Below are 25,305 nucleotides of genomic sequence, written 5' to 3' on the forward strand. Positions count from 1 at the left end.
AAAATGCCCTGTGCCATTGACCTCTCCCTGTAAGAAGGGTGCAGGTCTCCCCTTTCCAGCTTGCCTTGGGCCGTTGGCACTTGCTGGGCAACGAGACCACCCTCTACCGAGGGAACGGAGGTCTCTCCTTTTCAGCGCTTTTCGCTCTGGCCCGTCGCAATGCCCCTGGCTTAAGGGCCACCCTGTAAGCAGGGTTCGGGTCCCCTTTGCCATGCTAATTAAGCCACAGGTCCCTTGGACACGCCAGGTCAAATGACCGCCCTGTAACCGGGGGGCAAGGTCTTAATCCTCTCACGCTTAAACTAGGGGAGCCTTCTTGTGCCTCTGGCTGAGCCACCCCCCTTTAAGAAGGGTTGAGGTTCTGTTTCGGTCACTCACAGTAAATTCCCCCAGAATGATTTCTACTTGGCTTTTTTGAGATTTGAAGTGAAATCTTACTCGTGACTTATCCCGGGCGGACGGAACATGGTGTGGCGAAGGGCCGGCTGTAAGGGGATGGTGGAGGCCGTGGAAAATTCGCCCCTTTTCTCAAAAAAGCCAAGAGATCGCCCCACAGGTCACAAAGGCTGGAAATGAACAGCTGAGGTGGGGGGCTCCTTTCAGACCCTCACTTCCGAGTAATCCTTCCGCAATTCCTTTTGCCCTGCCCAATTTACACTGCTCAACCAACCTCAACTGTGACCCTTTGTTTTCTTGTGCACAAGAAAGACACTGTCGGACTGATGAGGGTTACCTGTCGAGGTTCGGACAGCTCCCTAAGTTGTGTCCGAATTCCAGGCCTTGTGTCTCTTTGGAGATCGACAGAGGATAGTCCTAGGGCTATGTTTGAAGGGATTGATGTGGCTGTTCTTTCTGAAATGTGGTGATGCTCGGGTCTTGTAGGTAGAGGTGGTGGTATTCAGAGCCGGCACGTGGGTGCACCTAACCCTATTAACAGGGCTGCGTCACAAGTAAGAGGTGTCTTTTCTGGTCAAGGTTAGGGGGCACAAAGTTGTAATTTTCTTGGTGGGGTAGGAAGGTAAGTCGGGAAAGGTGTCGCTGAGGGAGGGAGGATTGATTGGAAAGGGGAGACTCAGCAGGACCCCTCCCTTACCTGTTCATTTCCAGATCTTTTGACATTGGCGACTTTCCTTTCCCCCCCTTGTTTAAAGGAGGAGTATTTTCCTAAAGAAAGGCAGGATCGCCCTGTAATCAGGGTTCAGGTCTGTTTCCCTTTTCTCCTCTCTGCATTGGCCCTCTTAATGCCAAGCTCTAAAGTGAGCTCCCTCTAACTAGGGTGTGGGTCTTTCCCTGCCTTTCACAAGAGAACACGGCCATTTGGAAGGTACTTATAGAAACCAGCCTCTTGAGAGGGTTCCGGGTTTGTCCTACTAGCTGTGCCGTGCCCTCCTCACTCATGCACTCAGCCAAGTCAAAGCCAGCGTACTCTGCATCCACCTGGACCTCCCTTCTGCTGCAAGCTCTCCTGCTCTCTGACAGAGATCGGTGCCGAAAACTAGGAATTAGGGTAATTTCCAGCAGGGGCGACTACCTTGCCAATTTAATGGGAATGGACCTTGTAATCGTGCCGTCTACTGAGCCACACCTAAGACGCTTCACCTCCCTCTTTCTTTCTCTCTCGTTCTAGCAACTCAACGCACAAAATGGACAAGACGACACAAGCACCAAAGAAACTGCAGGAAAAGGGACGAAAAAGCCACGGCGAAACGCTGCACGCACTGCACCCCTGTCCCGAGGGCTCGGGATCGACACTTCTCCGCACAGGTTTAATCCCCCTTCAGGTGCCAGCTAAAGGGACCTCCCTGTAAACAGGGATCAAGGTCCATTCCTTGCCAACCAAAATGCTCTATGGGTCTCCCTTCCAAAGCTGAGGCTGAGCGACCCCCCTTTAAGAAGGGTTGAGGTCCCTGTGGCTTTGAGCTCCTTAGCACCTAGCCTTTAAAATGCCCTGTGCCATTGACCTCTCCCTGTAAGAAGGGTGCAGGTCTCCCCTTTCCAGCTTGCCTTGGGCCGTTGGCACTTGCTGGGCAACGAGACCACCCTCTACCGAGGGAACGGAGGTCTCTCCTTTTCAGCGCTTTTCGCTCTGGCCCGTCGCAATGCCCCTGGCTTAAGGACCACCCTGTAAGCAGGGTTCGGGTCCCCTTTGCCATGCTAATTAAGCCACAGGTCCCTTGGACACGCCAGGTCAAATGACCGCCCTGTAACCGGGGGGCAAGGTCTTAATCCTCTCACGCTTAAACTAGGGGAGCCTTCTTGTGCCTCTGGCAGAGCGACCCCCCTTTAAAAAGGGTTGAGGTCTCTGTGGCTTTGAGCTCCTTAGCACCTAGCCTTTAAAATGCCCTGTGCCATTGACCTCTCCCTGTAAGAAGGGTGCAGGTCTCCCCTTTCCAGCTTGCCTTGGGCCGTTGGCACTTGCTGGGCAACGAGACCACCCTCTACCGAGGGAACGGAGGTCTCTCCTTTTCAGCGCTTTTCGCTCTGGCCCGTCGCAATGCCCCTGGCTTAAGGGCCACCCTGTAAGCAGGGTTCGGGTCCCCTTTGCCATGCTAATTAAGCCACAGGTCCCTTGGACACGCCAGGTCAAATGACCGCCCTGTAACCGGGGGGCAAGGTCTTAATCCTCTCACGCTTAAGCTAGGGGAGCCTTCTTGTGCCTCTGGCTGAGCCACCCCCCTTTAAGAAGGGTTGAGGTTCTGTTTCGGTCACTCACAGTAAATTCCCCCAGAATGATTTCTACTTGGCTTTTTTGAGATTTGAAGTGAAATCTTACTCGTGACTTATCCCGGGCGGACGGAACATGGTGTGGCGAAGGGCCGGCTGTAAGGGGATGGTGGAGGCCGTGGAAAATTCGCCCCTTTTCTCAAAAAAGCCAAGAGATCGCCCCACAGGTCACAAAGGCTGGAAATGAACAGCTGAGGTGGGGGGCTCCTTTCAGACCCTCACTTCCGAGTAATCCTTCCGCAATTCCTTTTGCCCTGCCCAATTTACACTGCTCAACCAACCTCAACTGTGACCCTTTGTTTTCTTGTGCACAAGAAAGACACTGTCGGACTGATGAGGGTTACCTGTCGAGGTTCGGACAGCTCCCTAAGTTGTGTCCGAATTCCAGGCCTTGTGTCTCTTTGGAGATCGACAGAGGATAGTCCTAGGGCTATGTTTGAAGGGATTGATGTGGCTGTTCTTTCTGAAATGTGGTGATGCTCGGGTCTTGTAGGTAGAGGTGGTGGTATTCAGAGCCGGCACGTGGGTGCACCTAACCCTATTAACAGGGCTGCGTCACAAGTAAGAGGTGTCTTTTCTGGTCAAGGTTAGGGGGCACAAAGTTGTAATTTTCTTGGTGGGGTAGGAAGGTAAGTCGGGAAGGGTGTCGCTGAGGGAGGGAGGATTGATTGGAAAGGGGAGACTCAGCAGGACCCCTCCCTTACCTGTTCATTTCCAGATCTTTTGACATTGGCGACTTTCCTTTCCCCCCCTTGTTTAAAGGAGGAGTATTTTCCTAAAGAAAGGCAGGATCGCCCTGTAATCAGGGTTCAGGTCTGTTTCCCTTTTCTCCTCTCTGCATTGGCCCTCTTAATGCCAAGCTCTAAAGTGAGCTCCCTCTAACTAGGGTGTGGGTCTTTCCCTGCCTTTCACAAGAGAACACGGCCATTTGGAAGGTACTTATAGAAACCAGCCTCTTGAGAGGGTTCCGGGTTTGTCCTACTAGCTGTGCCGTGCCCTCCTCACTCATGCACTCAGCCAAGTCAAAGCCAGCGTACTCTGCATCCACCTGGACCTCCCTTCTGCTGCAAGCTCTCCTGCTCTCTGACAGAGATCGGTGCCGAAAACTAGGAATTAGGGTAATTTCCAGCAGGGGCGACTACCTTGCCAATTTAATGGGAATGGACCTTGTAATCGTGCCGTCTACTGAGCCACACCTAAGACGCTTCACCTCCCTCTTTCTTTCTCTCTCGTTCTAGCAACTCAACGCACAAAATGGACAAGACGACACAAGCACCAAAGAAACTGCAGGAAAAGGGACGAAAAAGCCACGGCGAAACGCTGCACGCACTGCACCCCTGTCCCGAGGGCTCGGGATCGACACTTCTCCGCACAGGTTTAATCCCCCTTCAGGTGCCAGCTAAAGGGACCTCCCTGTAAACAGGGATCAAGGTCCATTCCTTGCCAACCAAAATGCTCTATGGGTCTCCCTTCCAAAGCTGAGGCTGAGCGACCCCCCTTTAAGAAGGGTTGAGGTCCCTGTGGCTTTGAGCTCCTTAGCACCTAGCCTTTAAAATGCCCTGTGCCATTGACCTCTCCCTGTAAGAAGGGTGCAGGTCTCCCCTTTCCAGCTTGCCTTGGGCCGTTGGCACTTGCTGGGCAACGAGACCACCCTCTACCGAGGGAACGGAGGTCTCTCCTTTTCAGCGCTTTTCGCTCTGGCCCGTCGCAATGCCCCTGGCTTAAGGACCACCCTGTAAGCAGGGTTCGGGTCCCCTTTGCCATGCTAATTAAGCCACAGGTCCCTTGGACACGCCAGGTCAAATGACCGCCCTGTAACCGGGGGGCAAGGTCTTAATCCTCTCACGCTTAAACTAGGGGAGCCTTCTTGTGCCTCTGGCAGAGCGACCCCCCTTTAAAAAGGGTTGAGGTCTCTGTGGCTTTGAGCTCCTTAGCACCTAGCCTTTAAAATGCCCTGTGCCATTGACCTCTCCCTGTAAGAAGGGTGCAGGTCTCCCCTTTCCAGCTTGCCTTGGGCCGTTGGCACTTGCTGGGCAACGAGACCACCCTCTACCGAGGGAACGGAGGTCTCTCCTTTTCAGCGCTTTTCGCTCTGGCCCGTCGCAATGCCCCTGGCTTAAGGGCCACCCTGTAAGCAGGGTTCGGGTCCCCTTTGCCATGCTAATTAAGCCACAGGTCCCTTGGACACGCCAGGTCAAATGACCGCCCTGTAACCGGGGGGCAAGGTCTTAATCCTCTCACGCTTAAGCTAGGGGAGCCTTCTTGTGCCTCTGGCTGAGCCACCCCCCTTTAAGAAGGGTTGAGGTTCTGTTTCGGTCACTCACAGTAAATTCCCCCAGAATGATTTCTACTTGGCTTTTTTGAGATTTGAAGTGAAATCTTACTCGTGACTTATCCCGGGCGGACGGAACATGGTGTGGCGAAGGGCCGGCTGTAAGGGGATGGTGGAGGCCGTGGAAAATTCGCCCCTTTTCTCAAAAAAGCCAAGAGATCGCCCCACAGGTCACAAAGGCTGGAAATGAACAGCTGAGGTGGGGGGCTCCTTTCAGACCCTCACTTCCGAGTAATCCTTCCGCAATTCCTTTTGCCCTGCCCAATTTACACTGCTCAACCAACCTCAACTGTGACCCTTTGTTTTCTTGTGCACAAGAAAGACACTGTCGGACTGATGAGGGTTACCTGTCGAGGTTCGGACAGCTCCCTAAGTTGTGTCCGAATTCCAGGCCTTGTGTCTCTTTGGAGATCGACAGAGGATAGTCCTAGGGCTATGTTTGAAGGGATTGATGTGGCTGTTCTTTCTGAAATGTGGTGATGCTCGGGTCTTGTAGGTAGAGGTGGTGGTATTCAGAGCCGGCACGTGGGTGCACCTAACCCTATTAACAGGGCTGCGTCACAAGTAAGAGGTGTCTTTTCTGGTCAAGGTTAGGGGGCACAAAGTTGTAATTTTCTTGGTGGGGTAGGAAGGTAAGTCGGGAAGGGTGTCGCTGAGGGAGGGAGGATTGATTGGAAAGGGGAGACTCAGCAGGACCCCTCCCTTACCTGTTCATTTCCAGATCTTTTGACATTGGCGACTTTCCTTTCCCCCCCTTGTTTAAAGGAGGAGTATTTTCCTAAAGAAAGGCAGGATCGCCCTGTAATCAGGGTTCAGGTCTGTTTCCCTTTTCTCCTCTCTGCATTGGCCCTCTTAATGCCAAGCTCTAAAGTGAGCTCCCTCTAACTAGGGTGTGGGTCTTTCCCTGCCTTTCACAAGAGAACACGGCCATTTGGAAGGTACTTATAGAAACCAGCCTCTTGAGAGGGTTCCGGGTTTGTCCTACTAGCTGTGCCGTGCCCTCCTCACTCATGCACTCAGCCAAGTCAAAGCCAGCGTACTCTGCATCCACCTGGACCTCCCTTCTGCTGCAAGCTCTCCTGCTCTCTGACAGAGATCGGTGCCGAAAACTAGGAATTAGGGTAATTTCCAGCAGGGGCGACTACCTTGCCAATTTAATGGGAATGGACCTTGTAATCGTGCCGTCTACTGAGCCACACCTAAGACGCTTCACCTCCCTCTTTCTTTCTCTCTCGTTCTAGCAACTCAACGCACAAAATGGACAAGACGACACAAGCACCAAAGAAACTGCAGGAAAAGGGACGAAAAAGCCACGGCGAAACGCTGCACGCACTGCACCCCTGTCCCGAGGGCTCGGGATCGACACTTCTCCGCACAGGTTTAATCCCCCTTCAGGTGCCAGCTAAAGGGACCTCCCTGTAAACAGGGATCAAGGTCCATTCCTTGCCAACCAAAATGCTCTATGGGTCTCCCTTCCAAAGCTGAGGCTGAGCGACCCCCCTTTAAGAAGGGTTGAGGTCCCTGTGGCTTTGAGCTCCTTAGCACCTAGCCTTTAAAATGCCCTGTGCCATTGACCTCTCCCTGTAAGAAGGGTGCAGGTCTCCCCTTTCCAGCTTGCCTTGGGCCGTTGGCACTTGCTGGGCAACGAGACCACCCTCTACCGAGGGAACGGAGGTCTCTCCTTTTCAGCGCTTTTCGCTCTGGCCCGTCGCAATGCCCCTGGCTTAAGGACCACCCTGTAAGCAGGGTTCGGGTCCCCTTTGCCATGCTAATTAAGCCACAGGTCCCTTGGACACGCCAGGTCAAATGACCGCCCTGTAACCGGGGGGCAAGGTCTTAATCCTCTCACGCTTAAACTAGGGGAGCCTTCTTGTGCCTCTGGCAGAGCGACCCCCCTTTAAAAAGGGTTGAGGTCTCTGTGGCTTTGAGCTCCTTAGCACCTAGCCTTTAAAATGCCCTGTGCCATTGACCTCTCCCTGTAAGAAGGGTGCAGGTCTCCCCTTTCCAGCTTGCCTTGGGCCGTTGGCACTTGCTGGGCAACGAGACCACCCTCTACCGAGGGAACGGAGGTCTCTCCTTTTCAGCGCTTTTCGCTCTGGCCCGTCGCAATGCCCCTGGCTTAAGGGCCACCCTGTAAGCAGGGTTCGGGTCCCCTTTGCCATGCTAATTAAGCCACAGGTCCCTTGGACACGCCAGGTCAAATGACCGCCCTGTAACCGGGGGGCAAGGTCTTAATCCTCTCACGCTTAAACTAGGGGAGCCTTCTTGTGCCTCTGGCTGAGCCACCCCCCTTTAAGAAGGGTTGAGGTTCTGTTTCGGTCACTCACAGTAAATTCCCCCAGAATGATTTCTACTTGGCTTTTTTGAGATTTGAAGTGAAATCTTACTCGTGACTTATCCCGGGCGGACGGAACATGGTGTGGCGAAGGGCCGGCTGTAAGGGGATGGTGGAGGCCGTGGAAAATTCGCCCCTTTTCTCAAAAAAGCCAAGAGATCGCCCCACAGGTCACAAAGGCTGGAAATGAACAGCTGAGGTGGGGGGCTCCTTTCAGACCCTCACTTCCGAGTAATCCTTCCGCAATTCCTTTTGCCCTGCCCAATTTACACTGCTCAACCAACCTCAACTGTGACCCTTTGTTTTCTTGTGCACAAGAAAGACACTGTCGGACTGATGAGGGTTACCTGTCGAGGTTCGGACAGCTCCCTAAGTTGTGTCCGAATTCCAGGCCTTGTGTCTCTTTGGAGATCGACAGAGGATAGTCCTAGGGCTATGTTTGAAGGGATTGATGTGGCTGTTCTTTCTGAAATGTGGTGATGCTCGGGTCTTGTAGGTAGAGGTGGTGGTATTCAGAGCCGGCACGTGGGTGCACCTAACCCTATTAACAGGGCTGCGTCACAAGTAAGAGGTGTCTTTTCTGGTCAAGGTTAGGGGGCACAAAGTTGTAATTTTCTTGGTGGGGTAGGAAGGTAAGTCGGGAAGGGTGTCGCTGAGGGAGGGAGGATTGATTGGAAAGGGGAGACTCAGCAGGACCCCTCCCTTACCTGTTCATTTCCAGATCTTTTGACATTGGCGACTTTCCTTTCCCCCCCTTGTTTAAAGGAGGAGTATTTTCCTAAAGAAAGGCAGGATCGCCCTGTAATCAGGGTTCAGGTCTGTTTCCCTTTTCTCCTCTCTGCATTGGCCCTCTTAATGCCAAGCTCTAAAGTGAGCTCCCTCTAACTAGGGTGTGGGTCTTTCCCTGCCTTTCACAAGAGAACACGGCCATTTGGAAGGTACTTATAGAAACCAGCCTCTTGAGAGGGTTCCGGGTTTGTCCTACTAGCTGTGCCGTGCCCTCCTCACTCATGCACTCAGCCAAGTCAAAGCCAGCGTACTCTGCATCCACCTGGACCTCCCTTCTGCTGCAAGCTCTCCTGCTCTCTGACAGAGATCGGTGCCGAAAACTAGGAATTAGGGTAATTTCCAGCAGGGGCGACTACCTTGCCAATTTAATGGGAATGGACCTTGTAATCGTGCCGTCTACTGAGCCACACCTAAGACGCTTCACCTCCCTCTTTCTTTCTCTCTCGTTCTAGCAACTCAACGCACAAAATGGACAAGACGACACAAGCACCAAAGAAACTGCAGGAAAAGGGACGAAAAAGCCACGGCGAAACGCTGCACGCACTGCACCCCTGTCCCGAGGGCTCGGGATCGACACTTCTCCGCACAGGTTTAATCCCCCTTCAGGTGCCAGCTAAAGGGACCTCCCTGTAAACAGGGATCAAGGTCCATTCCTTGCCAACCAAAATGCTCTATGGGTCTCCCTTCCAAAGCTGAGGCTGAGCGACCCCCCTTTAAGAAGGGTTGAGGTCCCTGTGGCTTTGAGCTCCTTAGCACCTAGCCTTTAAAATGCCCTGTGCCATTGACCTCTCCCTGTAAGAAGGGTGCAGGTCTCCCCTTTCCAGCTTGCCTTGGGCCGTTGGCACTTGCTGGGCAACGAGACCACCCTCTACCGAGGGAACGGAGGTCTCTCCTTTTCAGCGCTTTTCGCTCTGGCCCGTCGCAATGCCCCTGGCTTAAGGACCACCCTGTAAGCAGGGTTCGGGTCCCCTTTGCCATGCTAATTAAGCCACAGGTCCCTTGGACACGCCAGGTCAAATGACCGCCCTGTAACCGGGGGGCAAGGTCTTAATCCTCTCACGCTTAAACTAGGGGAGCCTTCTTGTGCCTCTGGCAGAGCGACCCCCCTTTAAAAAGGGTTGAGGTCTCTGTGGCTTTGAGCTCCTTAGCACCTAGCCTTTAAAATGCCCTGTGCCATTGACCTCTCCCTGTAAGAAGGGTGCAGGTCTCCCCTTTCCAGCTTGCCTTGGGCCGTTGGCACTTGCTGGGCAACGAGACCACCCTCTACCGAGGGAACGGAGGTCTCTCCTTTTCAGCGCTTTTCGCTCTGGCCCGTCGCAATGCCCCTGGCTTAAGGGCCACCCTGTAAGCAGGGTTCGGGTCCCCTTTGCCATGCTAATTAAGCCACAGGTCCCTTGGACACGCCAGGTCAAATGACCGCCCTGTAACCGGGGGGCAAGGTCTTAATCCTCTCACGCTTAAGCTAGGGGAGCCTTCTTGTGCCTCTGGCTGAGCCACCCCCCTTTAAGAAGGGTTGAGGTTCTGTTTCGGTCACTCACAGTAAATTCCCCCAGAATGATTTCTACTTGGCTTTTTTGAGATTTGAAGTGAAATCTTACTCGTGACTTATCCCGGGCGGACGGAACATGGTGTGGCGAAGGGCCGGCTGTAAGGGGATGGTGGAGGCCGTGGAAAATTCGCCCCTTTTCTCAAAAAAGCCAAGAGATCGCCCCACAGGTCACAAAGGCTGGAAATGAACAGCTGAGGTGGGGGGCTCCTTTCAGACCCTCACTTCCGAGTAATCCTTCCGCAATTCCTTTTGCCCTGCCCAATTTACACTGCTCAACCAACCTCAACTGTGACCCTTTGTTTTCTTGTGCACAAGAAAGACACTGTCGGACTGATGAGGGTTACCTGTCGAGGTTCGGACAGCTCCCTAAGTTGTGTCCGAATTCCAGGCCTTGTGTCTCTTTGGAGATCGACAGAGGATAGTCCTAGGGCTATGTTTGAAGGGATTGATGTGGCTGTTCTTTCTGAAATGTGGTGATGCTCGGGTCTTGTAGGTAGAGGTGGTGGTATTCAGAGCCGGCACGTGGGTGCACCTAACCCTATTAACAGGGCTGCGTCACAAGTAAGAGGTGTCTTTTCTGGTCAAGGTTAGGGGGCACAAAGTTGTAATTTTCTTGGTGGGGTAGGAAGGTAAGTCGGGAAGGGTGTCGCTGAGGGAGGGAGGATTGATTGGAAAGGGGAGACTCAGCAGGACCCCTCCCTTACCTGTTCATTTCCAGATCTTTTGACATTGGCGACTTTCCTTTCCCCCCCTTGTTTAAAGGAGGAGTATTTTCCTAAAGAAAGGCAGGATCGCCCTGTAATCAGGGTTCAGGTCTGTTTCCCTTTTCTCCTCTCTGCATTGGCCCTCTTAATGCCAAGCTCTAAAGTGAGCTCCCTCTAACTAGGGTGTGGGTCTTTCCCTGCCTTTCACAAGAGAACACGGCCATTTGGAAGGTAGTTGTAGAAACCAGCCTCTTGCGTAGGTGCAGAGTGTTTGGGGCGGCACCATTCTAGCGGCGGCATTCCCGCCACCCTGGGTTTTTTTTTGTTTCTTTTGTCGTTTTTGCTTGGGCAGTTGTGCTCTCCGATCTTGGGGCGGAAAAAACCTACAGTCTACTCTGCGCGTAGTCACGAAGCAGAGGCGAGCAGAAGAAGTCATTCTGGGGTAAGGAAGTGCTCAGTCGCACAGCAGCGTCTGAATGAGCGATATTTGCCTGGCTTGTGACGGCAGCGAGGCAGGCACTGAGTGGGGACGAGCTGAGGAGGCGGCAGTAACTCCACCCAGCAGCCGTCCTGGAGCCAAGGGGAGCAGGCAGGCCAGCCAGCAAGTCTGGGATTCTGGGCGTCCCGTCTCTACTGGCCCAGAAGATAATGGAGTCCTTTCCCACACTGAAGACGAAGCAGCTTGCACTTTGCCTCAAGACCGTGAAGAAGCAGCTATGTTGCAAGGAAACGGGCTGGGGCAAGGCTCTCTCCGTCAGTCGCAGGGATGGAAAAATTCCTGTAAATCTAGGGCCAAACTCTCATCTCACTCATCCAGTGTCAAGCTGCAGTCACTCTCCTGACTTTCTGGGGGAAATGGAAGAGCGCTGTGCGCTTTTTCCACACAGCTTTCACTGCTTTGAGAGGCGGCTTGCCCCTTAAGCCCAACAGCTGTAGAAGATCAGTGGCTCCTCAATGCACATGCCCATGGATTCTCTGCCTCCATGTGCTCCCCTCACTCCAAGCCCTGCTTCTACCCTGCACTCTGCGTTGACCGTGCCCTGCTCCCAGTCTTGTTCCAGTCCTGTCATAGACTTGCTCCTGCCTTGGAATCAGCCCTGCTTCTGTCTTCCCTGCCCCCAGGTGACTTGGTTCTCATCCTTGGCTCTGATTCCTGGCTCCAATTCTGTTTTGATCCTTGGCTCTGGCATTTGGACTCTGACTACTAGCCCTGACTGCCTACAACCCAGTCTCCCAACGGTCGCATAACTGGATGTTATCAGCCATGCCACTGTCTGATCTTTTCTGAATCCCAGTGGGCTTGTGGCCTCTAGGATACCTTGTGGCAAGGAGTTTGACATGTTAATCTTGCAATGTGCAAAAAAGTGTTTCCATTTATTGATTTTAAATTTCTTCCTTTTCCGTTTTATCAAATGCCCTGTTGCTCTTGTACTTGGAAAAAGGGTGAAGAGAAGTGCTTGATTTACCATCTCTAACCCATTCATCTCTACCATTGTACATCTCTACCATTTCTCCTCTCTAAACTCAGCAGCTCCTCATCTGATCATGTATTGTCTCATAGAGAGGTTTACTCTGATTTCTAGCTATTTTCGTTGCCCATCTCTCAAACCTTTCTGTCTGCAATCTGTGCACTGTGAGACAATGTGACTTGAAGAGGACACAGTATTCCATAGGCAAACCACTGATTCCTAAGACATTTTTTTCAGTATTATCTTCTACCCATTTCTTATGCATTCAGACATTCTGTCTTTCTTTTCCTATTCAGATTCAGGGGTGGGTGTGTACATGCTTCTTTAAACACACACATGGGGTTTTGGTACTTGGTGTATGTACTCACCCGGGAGGGGGCACGCCCCCTCCCTGACAGAGGTGGGCTCACACAGCACTAACCAGACTCACCTGTAAGGCTTGCTCTGCTGGGATGGAGGAAGCTCAAAAAGGAAAGGCTACAGGATCAGCAAAGGAAGACCATCACTGACCTTACTGCCCCGAGAGTGCATGGAACCGGTATAAGATGGGGATGATGAAAAGGAGGAGCTGGAGGCAGTCCCTAACTCTGAGCACAGACCCTATGACCCACAGAGAAACTGAACCCTAAGGGGTGACCAAAAGCCTGCCTAAGTTACTGGCCACCTTTGCCTTTTTCTTTTCCTCTGATTCTCGCCTGCTCAGGGGAAGGAGAAGGGAGAAGACCTGTTTTTATTTGGAGAACGCTTCATATACCACAGCCAGAAGGATTATGTAAGCAGCTCCAGCCAATCTGCTGGGACCAGGGGTGTCCCACCCACCACCCCATACACACACACCCTCCTGCACCACCCCATACATCCCCCCCCCCGACACACCCCGTATTGTAAACATGCCAAATCTCTACTCCATTCAAAGTCTGCCAGGGAATTGAGCTCAGCTTTCTGCAACTGGGACTGTGTGTTGCTTCTTAACATGAGAAGAAGGGGGAGAAGCAAAATATCAGCCGAAATTCCTGCCTAATCCTTTGTGAGCCCTAATTTGTCTTCCTTTTTGATTCTGTGGTCTAGGAAACATCTTGGCTGTTTTATTCATTGCTAATGACTCATTCACAGCTGAATCTTCTTAATTCTAATTAACACATGTGACTCGTGTATCAGCCAGGGTAAGGGGAACACACACAGATGCTTAAATTCGTAACCTCCCCCGATTTTCTCTGGTAGCAGCAGTGGATGTGGTGAGCCAAGCCTCTGAGGTGAGAAGAGCAAGCTTGGCTACATCTCTTGGAGGGAGGGATTGTTATATAAAGTATCTAAAACTCAGACCCAACCGCACTGCTCGGGTTGCAGTTCCCTTATGAAGAGCACAGGAAGGTATCGACTGCCCAGAGGTAGGAAATGCACAGGGACCCCAAACAACACAACCAGGATGTAATCAGCTGTCCGCAGGGCTGTCCCCAGCCAGAAAAGAGGATGCCAATCCCACTGAGGCCCAGTGCAGTTGGAAGGGACAGACACCAAACCTAGCTGTCAACTCCCTATCCTGCGCCCGAGTCTTTCTGCTTGACGCCCCAGCTATCCAGCCCGCTCTCAGCATGCGAGCTCGGAGGGACAGACCGGCTAAGAGCTGTGGACAAGTCGATTAAGGCATCAGAACCAAACCCCTGCAAGGAACTAAGAGCAGAGGGAGAGAGAGTGAGCCCCATGCGTACCTGCCTGCACTCCTCCAGAGGACTCCAGCCCAGTGCTTACGCCCTCATGGCATCTCACTGGAGGGCCCCGGCACATCACTGTACTTGGGAGGGTGGGGGAAATGAGTTACATGGGCTTCCCATATCCTTCCCTCAGACTGGCCCAAGCCAGCCACCAGCAAGAACGTTCCCAGCTCAGCCTTAGAGACCCCACTGGCTTGGCGCAGTCGTGGAGCCAGCATCCTATTCCATGCTGGCCAGAGGGCTGACACAAGGCGGGGTGCAGGGGAGGGGGCTCCAGAGCAGCAGGCACTAGGCTAGCAAGCGTCATCTAGGGCTGTGCTCTGCAAGGGGGGAAGACAGGAGCTGGGGCCCTCCCAGACTGTGTCTGGCTGAGTCAGCATTTGTGCAGGGGCACTGGCTGGAGCCACGGGTGAGGGCAGCCATTTCCTGAGGCTCCTCAGTTAAACAGGAGCTTAACGGCCCTGTTCAATATCATCTTCCCCCTGTCACCCCCTGCTATCTCCTTCCAGCACCTCAGGCATGCCATGCCATGCCCCAGCTAAACCAGAACCCCATCCCCACCCGGGCCATGCCCTGGCTGCCCCAGCACCCCTGGGATGCCATAGCTGGCTGCCCCGGAGTCACCGTCCCTGCTGTATCAGCAACTTCTTGCCCTCCCCCCGACCTGTGACACCCTCTCCTGCCCTGCTCCAGGCCATGCTGGGCAGCAGGGGCACATCATGCTCGAGCATGACTTACTGTCCTCCTTGGTCTGGATGTAGAGCACGCTGCTGCGGACGCCATCGCCGGCCTGTGTGTACGCCAGAACCTGGACACTGTAGTTGGTGAACTTCTCCATTCCGCGCAACTCCACTCGCTCCCGCGTGGTGGTGATGTTCTGCATCTCCCCCCACTCTGCAGAGGAAACACGACAAGAAGATCAGCCTGGGGCCCAGACCCAGCCTGCTCCCCAGGCAACCTTGGCAGGACTAGATTCTCTGCTCCCGCTCACCCTCCCATTGCAGGACACTGGGCCATGCACTTCCAGGTGTCTCAACCAGGCACCAAGATCACTCATTGCTTTCAGGCCAGGCAGAGACACAGGGACAATAAAGCCAGCTGCATTACAACCCAGATTTCCAGCTCATTTCTGCAGAGCTATTCCTTCAGCTTCTGGGCCCGGCTTCTGACCTTCTCTGTGACTAAGCTGGGTAGATTCCCAGTCTTCCTCCCCCATGGCTCCATGGCCTACCAACGCACAGGGGCCTTGAGAGCAAGTGTGGGGATGGGCTCCATTGCTCCGCTCTACAAGCACGGGATCCAACTGACATGTTAGCTCAGGTCACAAGTGACATCCTGGCTCTTTATGGACATGTCCACAGTCACAGAAAGAACTGAGCAATGCAGCAGGCTTGGCAGCGGACTGCAATAGCAGGGGGCCTTGAAGGTCAGGTGCTAAGTGGAGCTACAGCTGTGTGTGTAGGTGAGGCAGGGGACATGGTTGGGACTCGCATAGTTTAGCCTCCATTATGGCAGATCTAGCTAGGGATCTCAAATTCGTGTCACGTTTTAGAATAAGGAGAGTAAGAAACAGAAAGCAAAAAAAAGTGAATCCCATCCGAGCCCTCACCTCCATCCATATAGAGAGACCAGAAGATCACCCTGTACCCCTTGAGCACGCCATTCAGGGTACTGCGCGGGGGCTCCGACCAGGAGATCACAGCCACATCTGATGTGATGGATAATGCCCTCACGTTCTCCGGGGGCTGGCTGGGAACTGATGGAAGAGTCCATGGAGAGAGAGAGAGAATGAATCAGTGAGGGAGGATGCAAAGCTGTATGAGCAGAGCATCGGTAATGCTCTCACCATCTGTCTGTTCAGGTAGATTAGTCCTCACAGCATCTATTCTTTGGGTTTGGCTCCCCGCTGCATTTGTCAGCAATGAGCAGGTAAGAATTTCAGACTCGCAGATTCACCATCTCAGAGCATGTGAGAAGCCAGACCACAATGGGGTGCTGCACGTAGCTGGATCCCATCTGGACTGGGTCACAATTTCCCAATGAAAAAACCATTCCCATCAGAAAACGTGGGCTCATCAAAACCGAAATGTTCCCACAGGAAAAATGATGATTTCAAAGAAACGTTTCCATTTTTGCCTTGTGTAACGTTTTGTTTTGACTCGAAATGTCATTTTAATGTCATGCTGAAACCACATATTTTATTTCAAATCAACATTTCAAAGTGAAGAATGCCGCTGTGCAATATCAGAGCACTTGACTTTGATTGGAAGAGAGGGAATGCGTCACTTGGACATTTGCAAATCAACCCTTTTCAGAACTTACCAAAGTTCTGTGAATCTTTTTGATATTTTGAGACAAAAACAAAAGTTGAAATATTGGAATTTCCCAGGGGCTGGAACTTCTGCTTTCCACTGAGCTCTAATCCCAGCCTTTCTGGGCAGCTTGGCCAGGACCTCTCACTGCCCTGGCAGCTGCCCACCCACCAGAGAGGGCTCCATTCTGCAGCAAAGCTTGGATTGAGAGTGATGTTAGCAGCAGCCCAAATGTGGGTTAGAACATGCAAAACCAAATCATTGGCAGGCAGCACTGGAGTAAGGGAGCCCAGCAGAAAGGTTCTTCGCTAAATGGTGGATGGCATCTAGCCTGTGGCATGAGTAGGGTAATACAGCATACATTTACACTGCAGCTGGAGAGGTGTGATTCCCTGTGAAGGCAAACAGATTCGCAATAGCTCATCTCGAGCTAGTGTGCAGAAAATAGCGGTGTGGGTGGTGTGGCACAGATGGGGGCTTGGGCTGACCACCCGAGCTCAGATCCAGGGGTCAGGCAGGTTTGGACTTGGGTGGCTCGCCCAATCCACCACCAGTGCTGCAAATTCCATGCTGCTATTTTTAGTGTGCTAGCTCGAATCTGTCTGCCGTTACTGGGAATGATAGCTCCCAGCTGCAGTGCAGACAAACCCACAGGGCTCCCACCAGTCTTGACGCTAAAGCCCTGGTTCAAGAATGCCCTGGAAGTGAAATTAACCAAATGAAGGATGAGTTTGCAGCACAGGGTCTTGTAAACTGAGCAGACCTGCTGCTGTCTACTGAGATTTCATCAAAATAAAGTGGAAAATAACATATGTGAGACTGAGCTTGCGACAGGAAAGGTGGACTTACATAGAACACAGTTTCAAAATTTAGGGTTAGGGCTGGGGTTGGCGAGTGGCAGATTTGGGGTTGGGTGGAGAAGGGGGACCATGGGCTTGGCATAGGGGTGGGACCCGCTTGGGCACTTCTACAGGCTGGCTGCTTAACACAGGTGCTACCCCTAACCAAGCAACCAGGTTCCAGACATCCTCCTTTGTCCAGCAAAGGGAACTCACTGCCTCAGGGTGTCAGAGAACACAGGCGGCAGGCATGACACAGAGGTGTCAATCCTGCTGGGGACCATCCACTAAGGCTTTTGCAGGGACTCAGAACAATCAGCCCAATGGGGTCATGGCTACACAGCATCGCCACCCCGGGAGCTAGCGCTGCAGGTGCTGAGCTGCCTTCTGGGTGGCCTCCCAAGAGTCTACCCTTCCCTCTCCGGCTTCAAGCTGCTGAGCCATTCAGCAGGGCTGAGGAGGGCACAGCACTATGGGGAGGGGGGTTCAGTCTGACCAGCCCCGAATTCTCTCTGCTTTTGAAGTCGAGGCTCAAAACTACAGAAGGGGCCTGGCATTGGGTAAACAGAGTGGGAAGAACCACCAGTGCTTTGTCCATATTGCTTAGTATTAATCACCCAGGGGGAAGGCACAGGATGTGCCACACCCATGCCAGTCGTTTCACATCTCCGCTGCCTCTGCTCTCATGAAGTCCTGCCCCTACCTGCACATTGCCCCCTGCCATCTCCAGCTCTTCTCTTGACTCCTGACAAAGTGGATTGTCAAGCGGACCTGTGAAATACCCCCAGACACAGGGCCAAAGGAGCTTTGTTTTCCCAGGGAACTCTCATCTGACTCTTGAGAAGTTACATAATCCCACTCCAGGACTGTGGCCTCTGCTCAGCTCCGAGTCAAAACCACACCCGCTTTCCCAGGTGCTGTTGTGGATGGCAGCATTTGAAACACACCTGGCACAGAGGGGACCCGAGCAGGGCTGGGACCTCTGCGTGCTACCAGAACACAAGCAGTGCTGCAGACCCAGTAGGGTGCCCAAGGTCAGCGCTGTGTGAAGGACAGCCTAGAAATGTGTTGCTCTGCAGCAGCAACTGGCCACGCACCTACCCACCAGGGAGATGCAGAACTGACCCAGTCCCAGAAGTTTTGCCTCAACATTCAGTCCACCAAAACCTCTTTGCCAGCACAATTGGGTGAAACTTCACAGCTTCCTCAAAACCAACTAGAGCCCCGTAATCCAGGAAAGAGGAAGGAGGTCTATACTGCACTTAGAACAAAGGGAAAAAACGGGAGAGCTAGCTGGATGCAAGGTAATTAGATCCCATTGCCCCATAAGAGGTAACTCTAATTTTTATGAGCATTTAAATGATAATACATCATCCTAACGATCCTCTTTGAAAATGATTATTGTTTCATATTACTTAGGTGTAAAAATATAAGCACCATGTAATTAGGGACTGAGTGTAATAAACTAATACAAAGAGTCCGTTTGAACAAAATGAAGGCAATATAATTATGGAAAAGACACTATTGCTAAAACAGGGGCCCTTGAATACCCCAGGAGGAGTGCTAATAGAGCCAGGAAATGATCATGCTTTGACAGGCTAATGAGAGCCTTAATTAAGTATGAAAAACTGCTGAGCAAATGCAGTGTGAAACTTTTTTTTTTTGTTTTTAAAATGACTCCGAAGCCAACCATGATCTCTCCCCAATGGAAACATCTAAGGCACTTTGTAAAACAACCCAGCAAGGAGCAGGTAGAGCAGCTGCCAGAGCTCACAGGCTGGGCCCCCTCCAGCTGCTACCTGCAGCTTCCAGGGCACGTTCAGTCACTCAAAAAGGCTGGAGGCTGAGCAGGTGCCTGGCAGGGCAGCACAGGCTGGGGCAGCCCCAAATACCCCATAAGGCCTACACTTACATAGCACCTTTCAGACAGAGATCTGGTAGCCCCTGACACTGGTGGGCAAGGACTGCTAGTCCCACTTTACTGACATGGCAACTCCGGTACAGAGAGGTTACGTGACTTGTTCCAGGTCACACAGCAAGTCGCTAACGGAGCCAGGCACAGAACCTCACCTCCCCACTGCGGCACTGGGGTGCCCAAGCCCCCTTGCTCCCAGAGGGAATTTATAAAGCTCTCCTATTGTTTGGGCAGAGGCAGTGTGTCTCGTGGTGAGAACAAGGGTGCATCGGCCAGGGCTCTATTCCCAACTCTGCCAATAGCAAACTGTGTGTGATCCTGAACAAGTCACTCAACCTCTGTGCCAGAGCTCACCTGTCAGCCAAATGGGCATAATACCTACCTACCTAGCAAGGCTGTTATGAAGCTTAATTAACACCCCCGAACTGCTCTGAGCTCTTCAGAGGACAAGTGCCACCAGACATGCAGGGAAGGACTGCAGTGCATGTGATTGTGTTTCATGCACCACCTGCCAGCAAGACCCTCCATGCTAAGCTCTTTCTTTTTAAAATAGAACCTTCTTCTGTTTAATTCCCCCCCCGCCCCAGCCTTTTGCTTCCTTGTGATTGTCATTTAAGTGCTCCCTGCCTCAGCCTGACAGAGGGAAGATAGGAGCTGCTAGCAAAACAGGAATCGTGCCATGAGCATGAAAGAGGAGATGCAGCCATGAAATTTTAAACACAAGATGAAATAAATGCCAGCCTGAAGGACAAACTCAGAGCACAGAGCTGCGGGCCTGGGGCTGCTGAAGAGGGGGCCCCAGTCACCTCTGATACTCTGACACACTGTCTTTGTGTCTCAACTCATTTGCATGAGCTGGAAGTAAGTATTAATCATAATAAAGGAACCGATTTATTTTCTTAAGAGCTAGTCCCCTGAATTCAGATGGCTGTTTTCGCAGCATTCAGCCTTACGCGCATGGCTGTTAGCGTTTTCCAGGCTTCGAAGTTTGCTTAATAGAAAATTACTCCAATTCAGCTGGAGTCTGGTCTGCGGCGGCCATTCAAACAGGATGCCAGATTCACGTGCCACCACCTGGCACGGCTTCAGCCCCTCCCCTTCAAGGGCCTCGGCACATTCTGCAGATATTAGCACTGCTACAACAAGATGAGCAGCATCAGCCCATTCCACAGCCCGGGAGGCTACATCACAGAGGCTATGGGTCAGATTTTCCCAAGTGGGCTCTCATTTTGGGTTCCTAGCGTTAGACATACGGAGCCTGATTTTGAGAGGTGGTGAACACTCACCATGCCAGCTGAAGTCAATTGGAGCTGTGGGTGTGCAGTACCCCTGACAATCAGGCCTTTTGTGTGTCAAGCTAGGAACCCAGAATCATAGCCCACTTTGGAAAATCTGACCCAGATTTGAGGCACCCAAAATTTGGCCCTATCTGACCCAGTGAAACACAAGGGAGATAGGTGCACAACTTTCCTGGGCCCCTTTGCAAATCCCAGCTGACGTGACTTACCCAAGATCACGCAGAAACCAGGAGTTCTGAGTCCAGGGTCCTGCTGAGACCACTAGACCACACCCTCCCTCTGCAGGGCAAGTGGGATGGGGAAAGGGTTTGACCCAGTTTAAGTGACTAATGTTCTTTGCCAGGTACCAATGCTCTTTAGAGGGCACACACAGATATTTAAATGCATCAGCTCCTAGGCTCTATCAAAGATGGTCATGGGGTGGGGAATTTGCTCCTTTCCTGCTACTCTCAGATCTCTCTGCTGCTGGAGATTCGGCTGATATAGGAGGAGGATCTGCAACTGCATCACTCTCAGCAGAGTAAGCAGATTCTTTCCATGAAGTGTCATGCACCTCAGAAATGAGACACTGAGGGAAGGTACAGAGGCTTTCCCGATCCTGGGTTTGAATGACTGGGGCAGGAAACACCATTTTCCCGCTATGTAGGTAGTTTGAAATACACCAGACTGGCAGGGACTCTCCCAATAATGGCCGGTAATATTGAATCAGATAATAGCTCCTGCAGGATTAGTGAGCTCTCCATTCACTTAAGAATGATCAGGGATGTGTAAATCCACCCTGACGTCCCTTTAATTAGGCTACAAATCCAGTGTAATTTGGGTCCCCGCACACTGACTCAGGTCTTTTTGTTCTTGGGAAAAATTTTATATATATATAAATTTATATATTTTTATATATATATAAATAAAAATCATGTGATCTAATGAAAGCCAGCCTCCCTGTCCATCAGGCAGAGAACAAATCACAGATACTCTGCTCCTTACCAGAAGGGGGCAGAGCCCAAAAGCGTTTTCTGTGCTGACCACGGATGAGAAGTGGGCAGAGGGGTCAGGCAGCTGTAAATTGCTTTCTGCAGGACACTCAGGAAATCACCAAGATGTTATTCCCATAGAGGGAAGGGCTGACAGACGGTGACAGAATGAGAGGCGGAGACACTGCTGCCCACCTGCTATATACACTCCAGGGCCTTGCCTCTGCTGAGTTTCAGCCATGGGTGACCAGCTCCCTGGACAGGGCAGACAGTCCAGAGTTGCTAGTTGTACCATCGCTGTTTGCTATGCTTGTAAGCAGGGTGTAAATCATGGTCTACACTAGGGGTTTGCATGATGCTAGACATATGGTGCAAATCCCCCGTGTCGACAAGGCCTACCTCACCTCAGATTTTGGCTGCTGCTGCCACAGACTAATCAGGCTGCATCAGAGACCTGGAGAACAAAGCTGGAGGCCCTTCCAGATGGCTCTGTGCTCTTGTCTGTATGCCCGGGCACCTTGGTATGCTTACCATCCTCGAGCGTGGTGGCATTGATCTCGCTGGAGGAGGGCCCCGTCCCCGCACGGTTGAACGCCTGCACCACGACCCCATACTGTGCAAACTTCTTCAGGTTGTCCAAGGTGTAGACCTCACTGTCCCCCGTAGCCTTCATCTCCACAATGCTGTATTGCCCGTTGCTGCCGGGGCTGTTTTCCCGGTAGCCGATCTGGTAGCCACGGATCACCCCATTCTGGAGTTCCTTCTTTGGGGCCTGCAGAAGCGAGGATACAAATGGAACAGGGTCACAGGATGGGCAGCATCCACGCCTATCTCATCAGCCCGTCAGCACTCCCCCAGCACTGTCGGGGACAACACGCAGCAAAATGGGAGGTCTTAGTGACCTGAAGCAGCGTGCCCATGTGCACTGAGCATAAGGCGAGGGGCCAGGAATGGCCAGGTTCTAATCCCAGCTCTGCTCAGAGCTGGAGTGAATACTTAATGTGCTTTATTCACGCCTGGAGCTGATCCTAGCAACCCCCACTCACAAGGGGAGAGAGGCTGTGAGACTGTCTCAGAATGTGTATGGTGCTTTGGAAATAGAAATTGCTATTTAAGTCCCAGGTGTTTTATTAGTTGTCTACAAAGCCCTTTGCAACTCAGCTCTCCCCATCTCTCCTGCCCAGCCAGGGCAGGTCTTCTATTGTTCCCTAGGTCCATGCTGGACTAGGATGAAGAGCAGACTCTCTGAGCTGTGGGGAAGGGCTTCCTACTCCCACTCTGATACTCTTTAGGGCACACTTGGGCGCATTCATCTGAACTGCCCATCCTGGCTCTTTGGGCCCCTTCCTAGTTTGCATTTCTTTGCTGTTTGTGTGTAATCTCATTCTGCATCCTTGGTGCCAGGGGACACTGCTCCTTTGGAATAGCGAGTGGCTCATCTTGCAGGCTACAAGGTTTTGCTCCTGGGCTCTATCCTTTGGTTTTCAGTCTGACCAGATCTTTGTTGGTTGATTTTTTAAAATACTCCTGCATTTTGGCTTCTACGAGGTAGAGCTCAGATGCTGATAATCAAATAGTAACAAAACCAAAGCCATTCAGAGCCTGGCAGAGGGGCTGATAACTGGATGCTGATTGGCTGATGAGGAAGTAACGATTTACAACACCTGGTCAGGGCTAGGACTCAAGTCAGATGATCTGATGGGGGGGGGAGGGAAGGGGCTGACAGCCTTAAAAATGCACAAAGCCAGGTTTAAATCAATTTTAACAATATGTCTCTGAAGCATTAAGAAATCAATAGGGCTGATTGCAAATTTATGTTATAAAGACAGAGCAATCCATCTAGCTGAAATACTCTTAAAACTAAGTGACTTATCTTTCAAGTGAATCTTATTTTTCATTAATCTGTTTTTCAATGATAAAGGGGAGGGGAGGAATTGAAGATGGAGCCCTAAATTTATTGACTTGCTGGTTCATTCTGAAGTCCTAACTTTATAATCTATTTTATTTTTCATTATGTGGCTTCTGAAAAATAAATCTGATTCTAAATTTTATTCATCTCTACACAAGCATTCTGTAGCCAAGTGTCTTGATTTTTACATATTTATCCTCTCCCCCCTGCATGGATATCCTGTAAGATAATAAGCATCTTATAAAACATGATTAGGAAGGGCCTCATGTGATGGAACTGGGGTACATATCTAGCCCTGAAGTTTTCATTCTGTCTAGTGAATTTTACTTTGGCCTGGGCATCCTGGTGAAAGGTGACGATCCAAGACATTCTGAGCCACAAGAGCAGGGCTGCTGTTTAGGATTGTGATCCTAGATATTCTTGCCCCTAAAACCGGCTTCCTTACATCACTGCCATAATGAAACAACTATCTCGTTTAGCACATCTCTAGTGCATTTTCATCTAACAGTCTCAAAGCACTTTATGATCACTGACTGATTAAGCCTCCTTGTGAAATATGTGAACATTATATTTCCATTTCAGATGGGGAAACTGAGGCACAGAGAAATGAAGTGACTTGCCCAAGGCACCCAATGTGACATCCAGGGTGCTGTGCAGTCAATGGGCCTGCCTCCATATATCACCGACATTAGGGGTATCACCACGCCAACACAACTCCACACATAGCAACCCCCCTGTCTTGCCCCAAACAATGTACCTTCCAGGTGACCTGGATGCTCTGCGATGTCATTGGCTGCAAGGTGACATCCATTGGGGGCCCATCCGGAGCTGTGGTTAAACAGATCAAACGGAGTCATGTTTACAAGCTGCAGAGAAAGGAGTCCCTTGCAGCAAAACTCACTTTAAAGAAATTCTGCAGTGGGGCAAACATCACAGTGAAAAACCAACAACAGAGGGCTAGAGAAAAATAAATGCACTTGGGTACTACCACCTGTGTCCCTCCCGCCTTCTCTATTATTGAAATAAACTGTGCCTTAAATGAAGGCTTTTTCATCCTTCCCAGATCAGCTCTCTTATTTCCCACTGACTCATGCAGCACTGCTGAGTGCATGGGGACGGTTAAAGCGATGAATGCAGCCATTCTAGAGAGAGGACAACATGCAGAGAGAGTGCTTGCTCTATCTCAGACTTAGAGAACGTTATCCAACACGCCTGCTGTCTCGCTCCTGTGATACACGTTTGGCTGGGCCCACGTGCAGGTCCTAGCCAGAGAGGAAATCAATCCCCTTGTGAGTGTCTGAGGAGAGGACTTGGTTCCTCACAGGGTTTCGCACACACAGGGAAATGAGCAAAGGTGAAACACACGCATATAAAAACAGCTATGCTTTAACAGCACAGATTTCATGCTCTGCCCAGAAATCTCTCTAAAAACTTCAGCTGAGGAATCTTGGATCCCAGAGGCTCACAGGCCAGTAAGTACACACATGTGCATTCCTGCACATCAACAGACTTGTGTGGGGGTCAAACTCCTGCTAAATCTCAACGGGTGCTGCAGGGAACATGCAGAACTTGAGCGTGACTAGCTGAGCTAGCTACCCAGGCTGGAAGGTTTGCTTTGCTGACAGAGACGGAGCAAACGGCACCGTTAACTGTCGGCTCGTGTATAGCGCCCTAACTGTGCGCTGAAGTTAACAACAAAGGGGGAGGCCTGAGCAGCTCATTTCCCAAATCCTGTGGCATGCGGTAGTATGGACACAGGCCAGGACAAGGGGCAGTCCCCTTCAGCTCCCTTATTTCTGAATCGCTTGGTCAGGACCATGGAAAGCTCCCTACTCTGCATTGCCAATAGGAAGAATGTGCTCAGCACCAAGGCCAGTTCCTGTGGCCTGGGCACAACTCACCGTGGTTGCCTGTTAATTGGTGCAGTGAAAGCCAGAGGGACCTGCTGTCACAGGCAGTGCAGTGATCCACTCCTGCCTGCGCACGGCCACTCCCACACACAAAGCCTTGGGCTTTTCCCATCCAGCACCACAGGCTCAATGCTGCAATCCAGCTTAATTTGTCCCTCCTGGTAACTCCCTCTCCCCATCACCTCCCCGAACAAATGCTGCTGCTCAGACTCAGCACACAGAGTGGGGGGAAAGGCCTGTGTAGCCAGAGAAAGGAGTGCAGGAGTCTTGCACCCGGCAGAGGAAAATGCATGAGCAAGAAGCACCTGCTTCCTCGGTGCTGATGGTGAGCTCCTTGCTCGGCTCACTGCGCCCAATCTTGTTGAAGGAGTACATGCGGATGCTGTACACGGAGGCTGGGTGCAGGTCCACTATATTAGCCTGGTTAATGGTGGGAGAGATGTTGCGGGTAGATTGCTTAAAATCCCAGGAATCTGGAAAAAAAATAACAGTGAAAGAGGACAGCGATCCTATGAAGAGTCCTGGAGTTAATGGCTC

The 25,305-nt window shown here is 51.6% G+C and overlaps 1 protein-coding gene across 1 annotated transcript in view; it reads right to left on the minus strand.

The window, feature by feature from the left end:
* Positions 1 to 25,305, minus strand: part of DSCAML1 (DS cell adhesion molecule like 1) — a 366,671-nt gene that overhangs the window by 116,897 nt on the left and 224,469 nt on the right. Inside the window, exons 15-19 of the mRNA XM_077839967.1 lie at positions 25,074 to 25,241; positions 23,616 to 23,686; positions 21,481 to 21,721; positions 15,224 to 15,370; positions 14,353 to 14,508 (exon numbers count right to left, since the gene is read on the minus strand). Coding sequence (XP_077696093.1) covers positions 14,353 to 14,508; positions 15,224 to 15,370; positions 21,481 to 21,721; positions 23,616 to 23,686; positions 25,074 to 25,241 — 783 coding nt within the window. The remainder of the gene's footprint in view (positions 1 to 14,352; positions 14,509 to 15,223; positions 15,371 to 21,480; positions 21,722 to 23,615; positions 23,687 to 25,073; positions 25,242 to 25,305) is intronic.

Source organism: Eretmochelys imbricata, chromosome 22, assembly GCF_965152235.1.
Source record: "Eretmochelys imbricata isolate rEreImb1 chromosome 22, rEreImb1.hap1, whole genome shotgun sequence".
In the NCBI taxonomy this organism is placed as follows: Eukaryota; Metazoa; Chordata; order Testudines; family Cheloniidae; genus Eretmochelys; species Eretmochelys imbricata.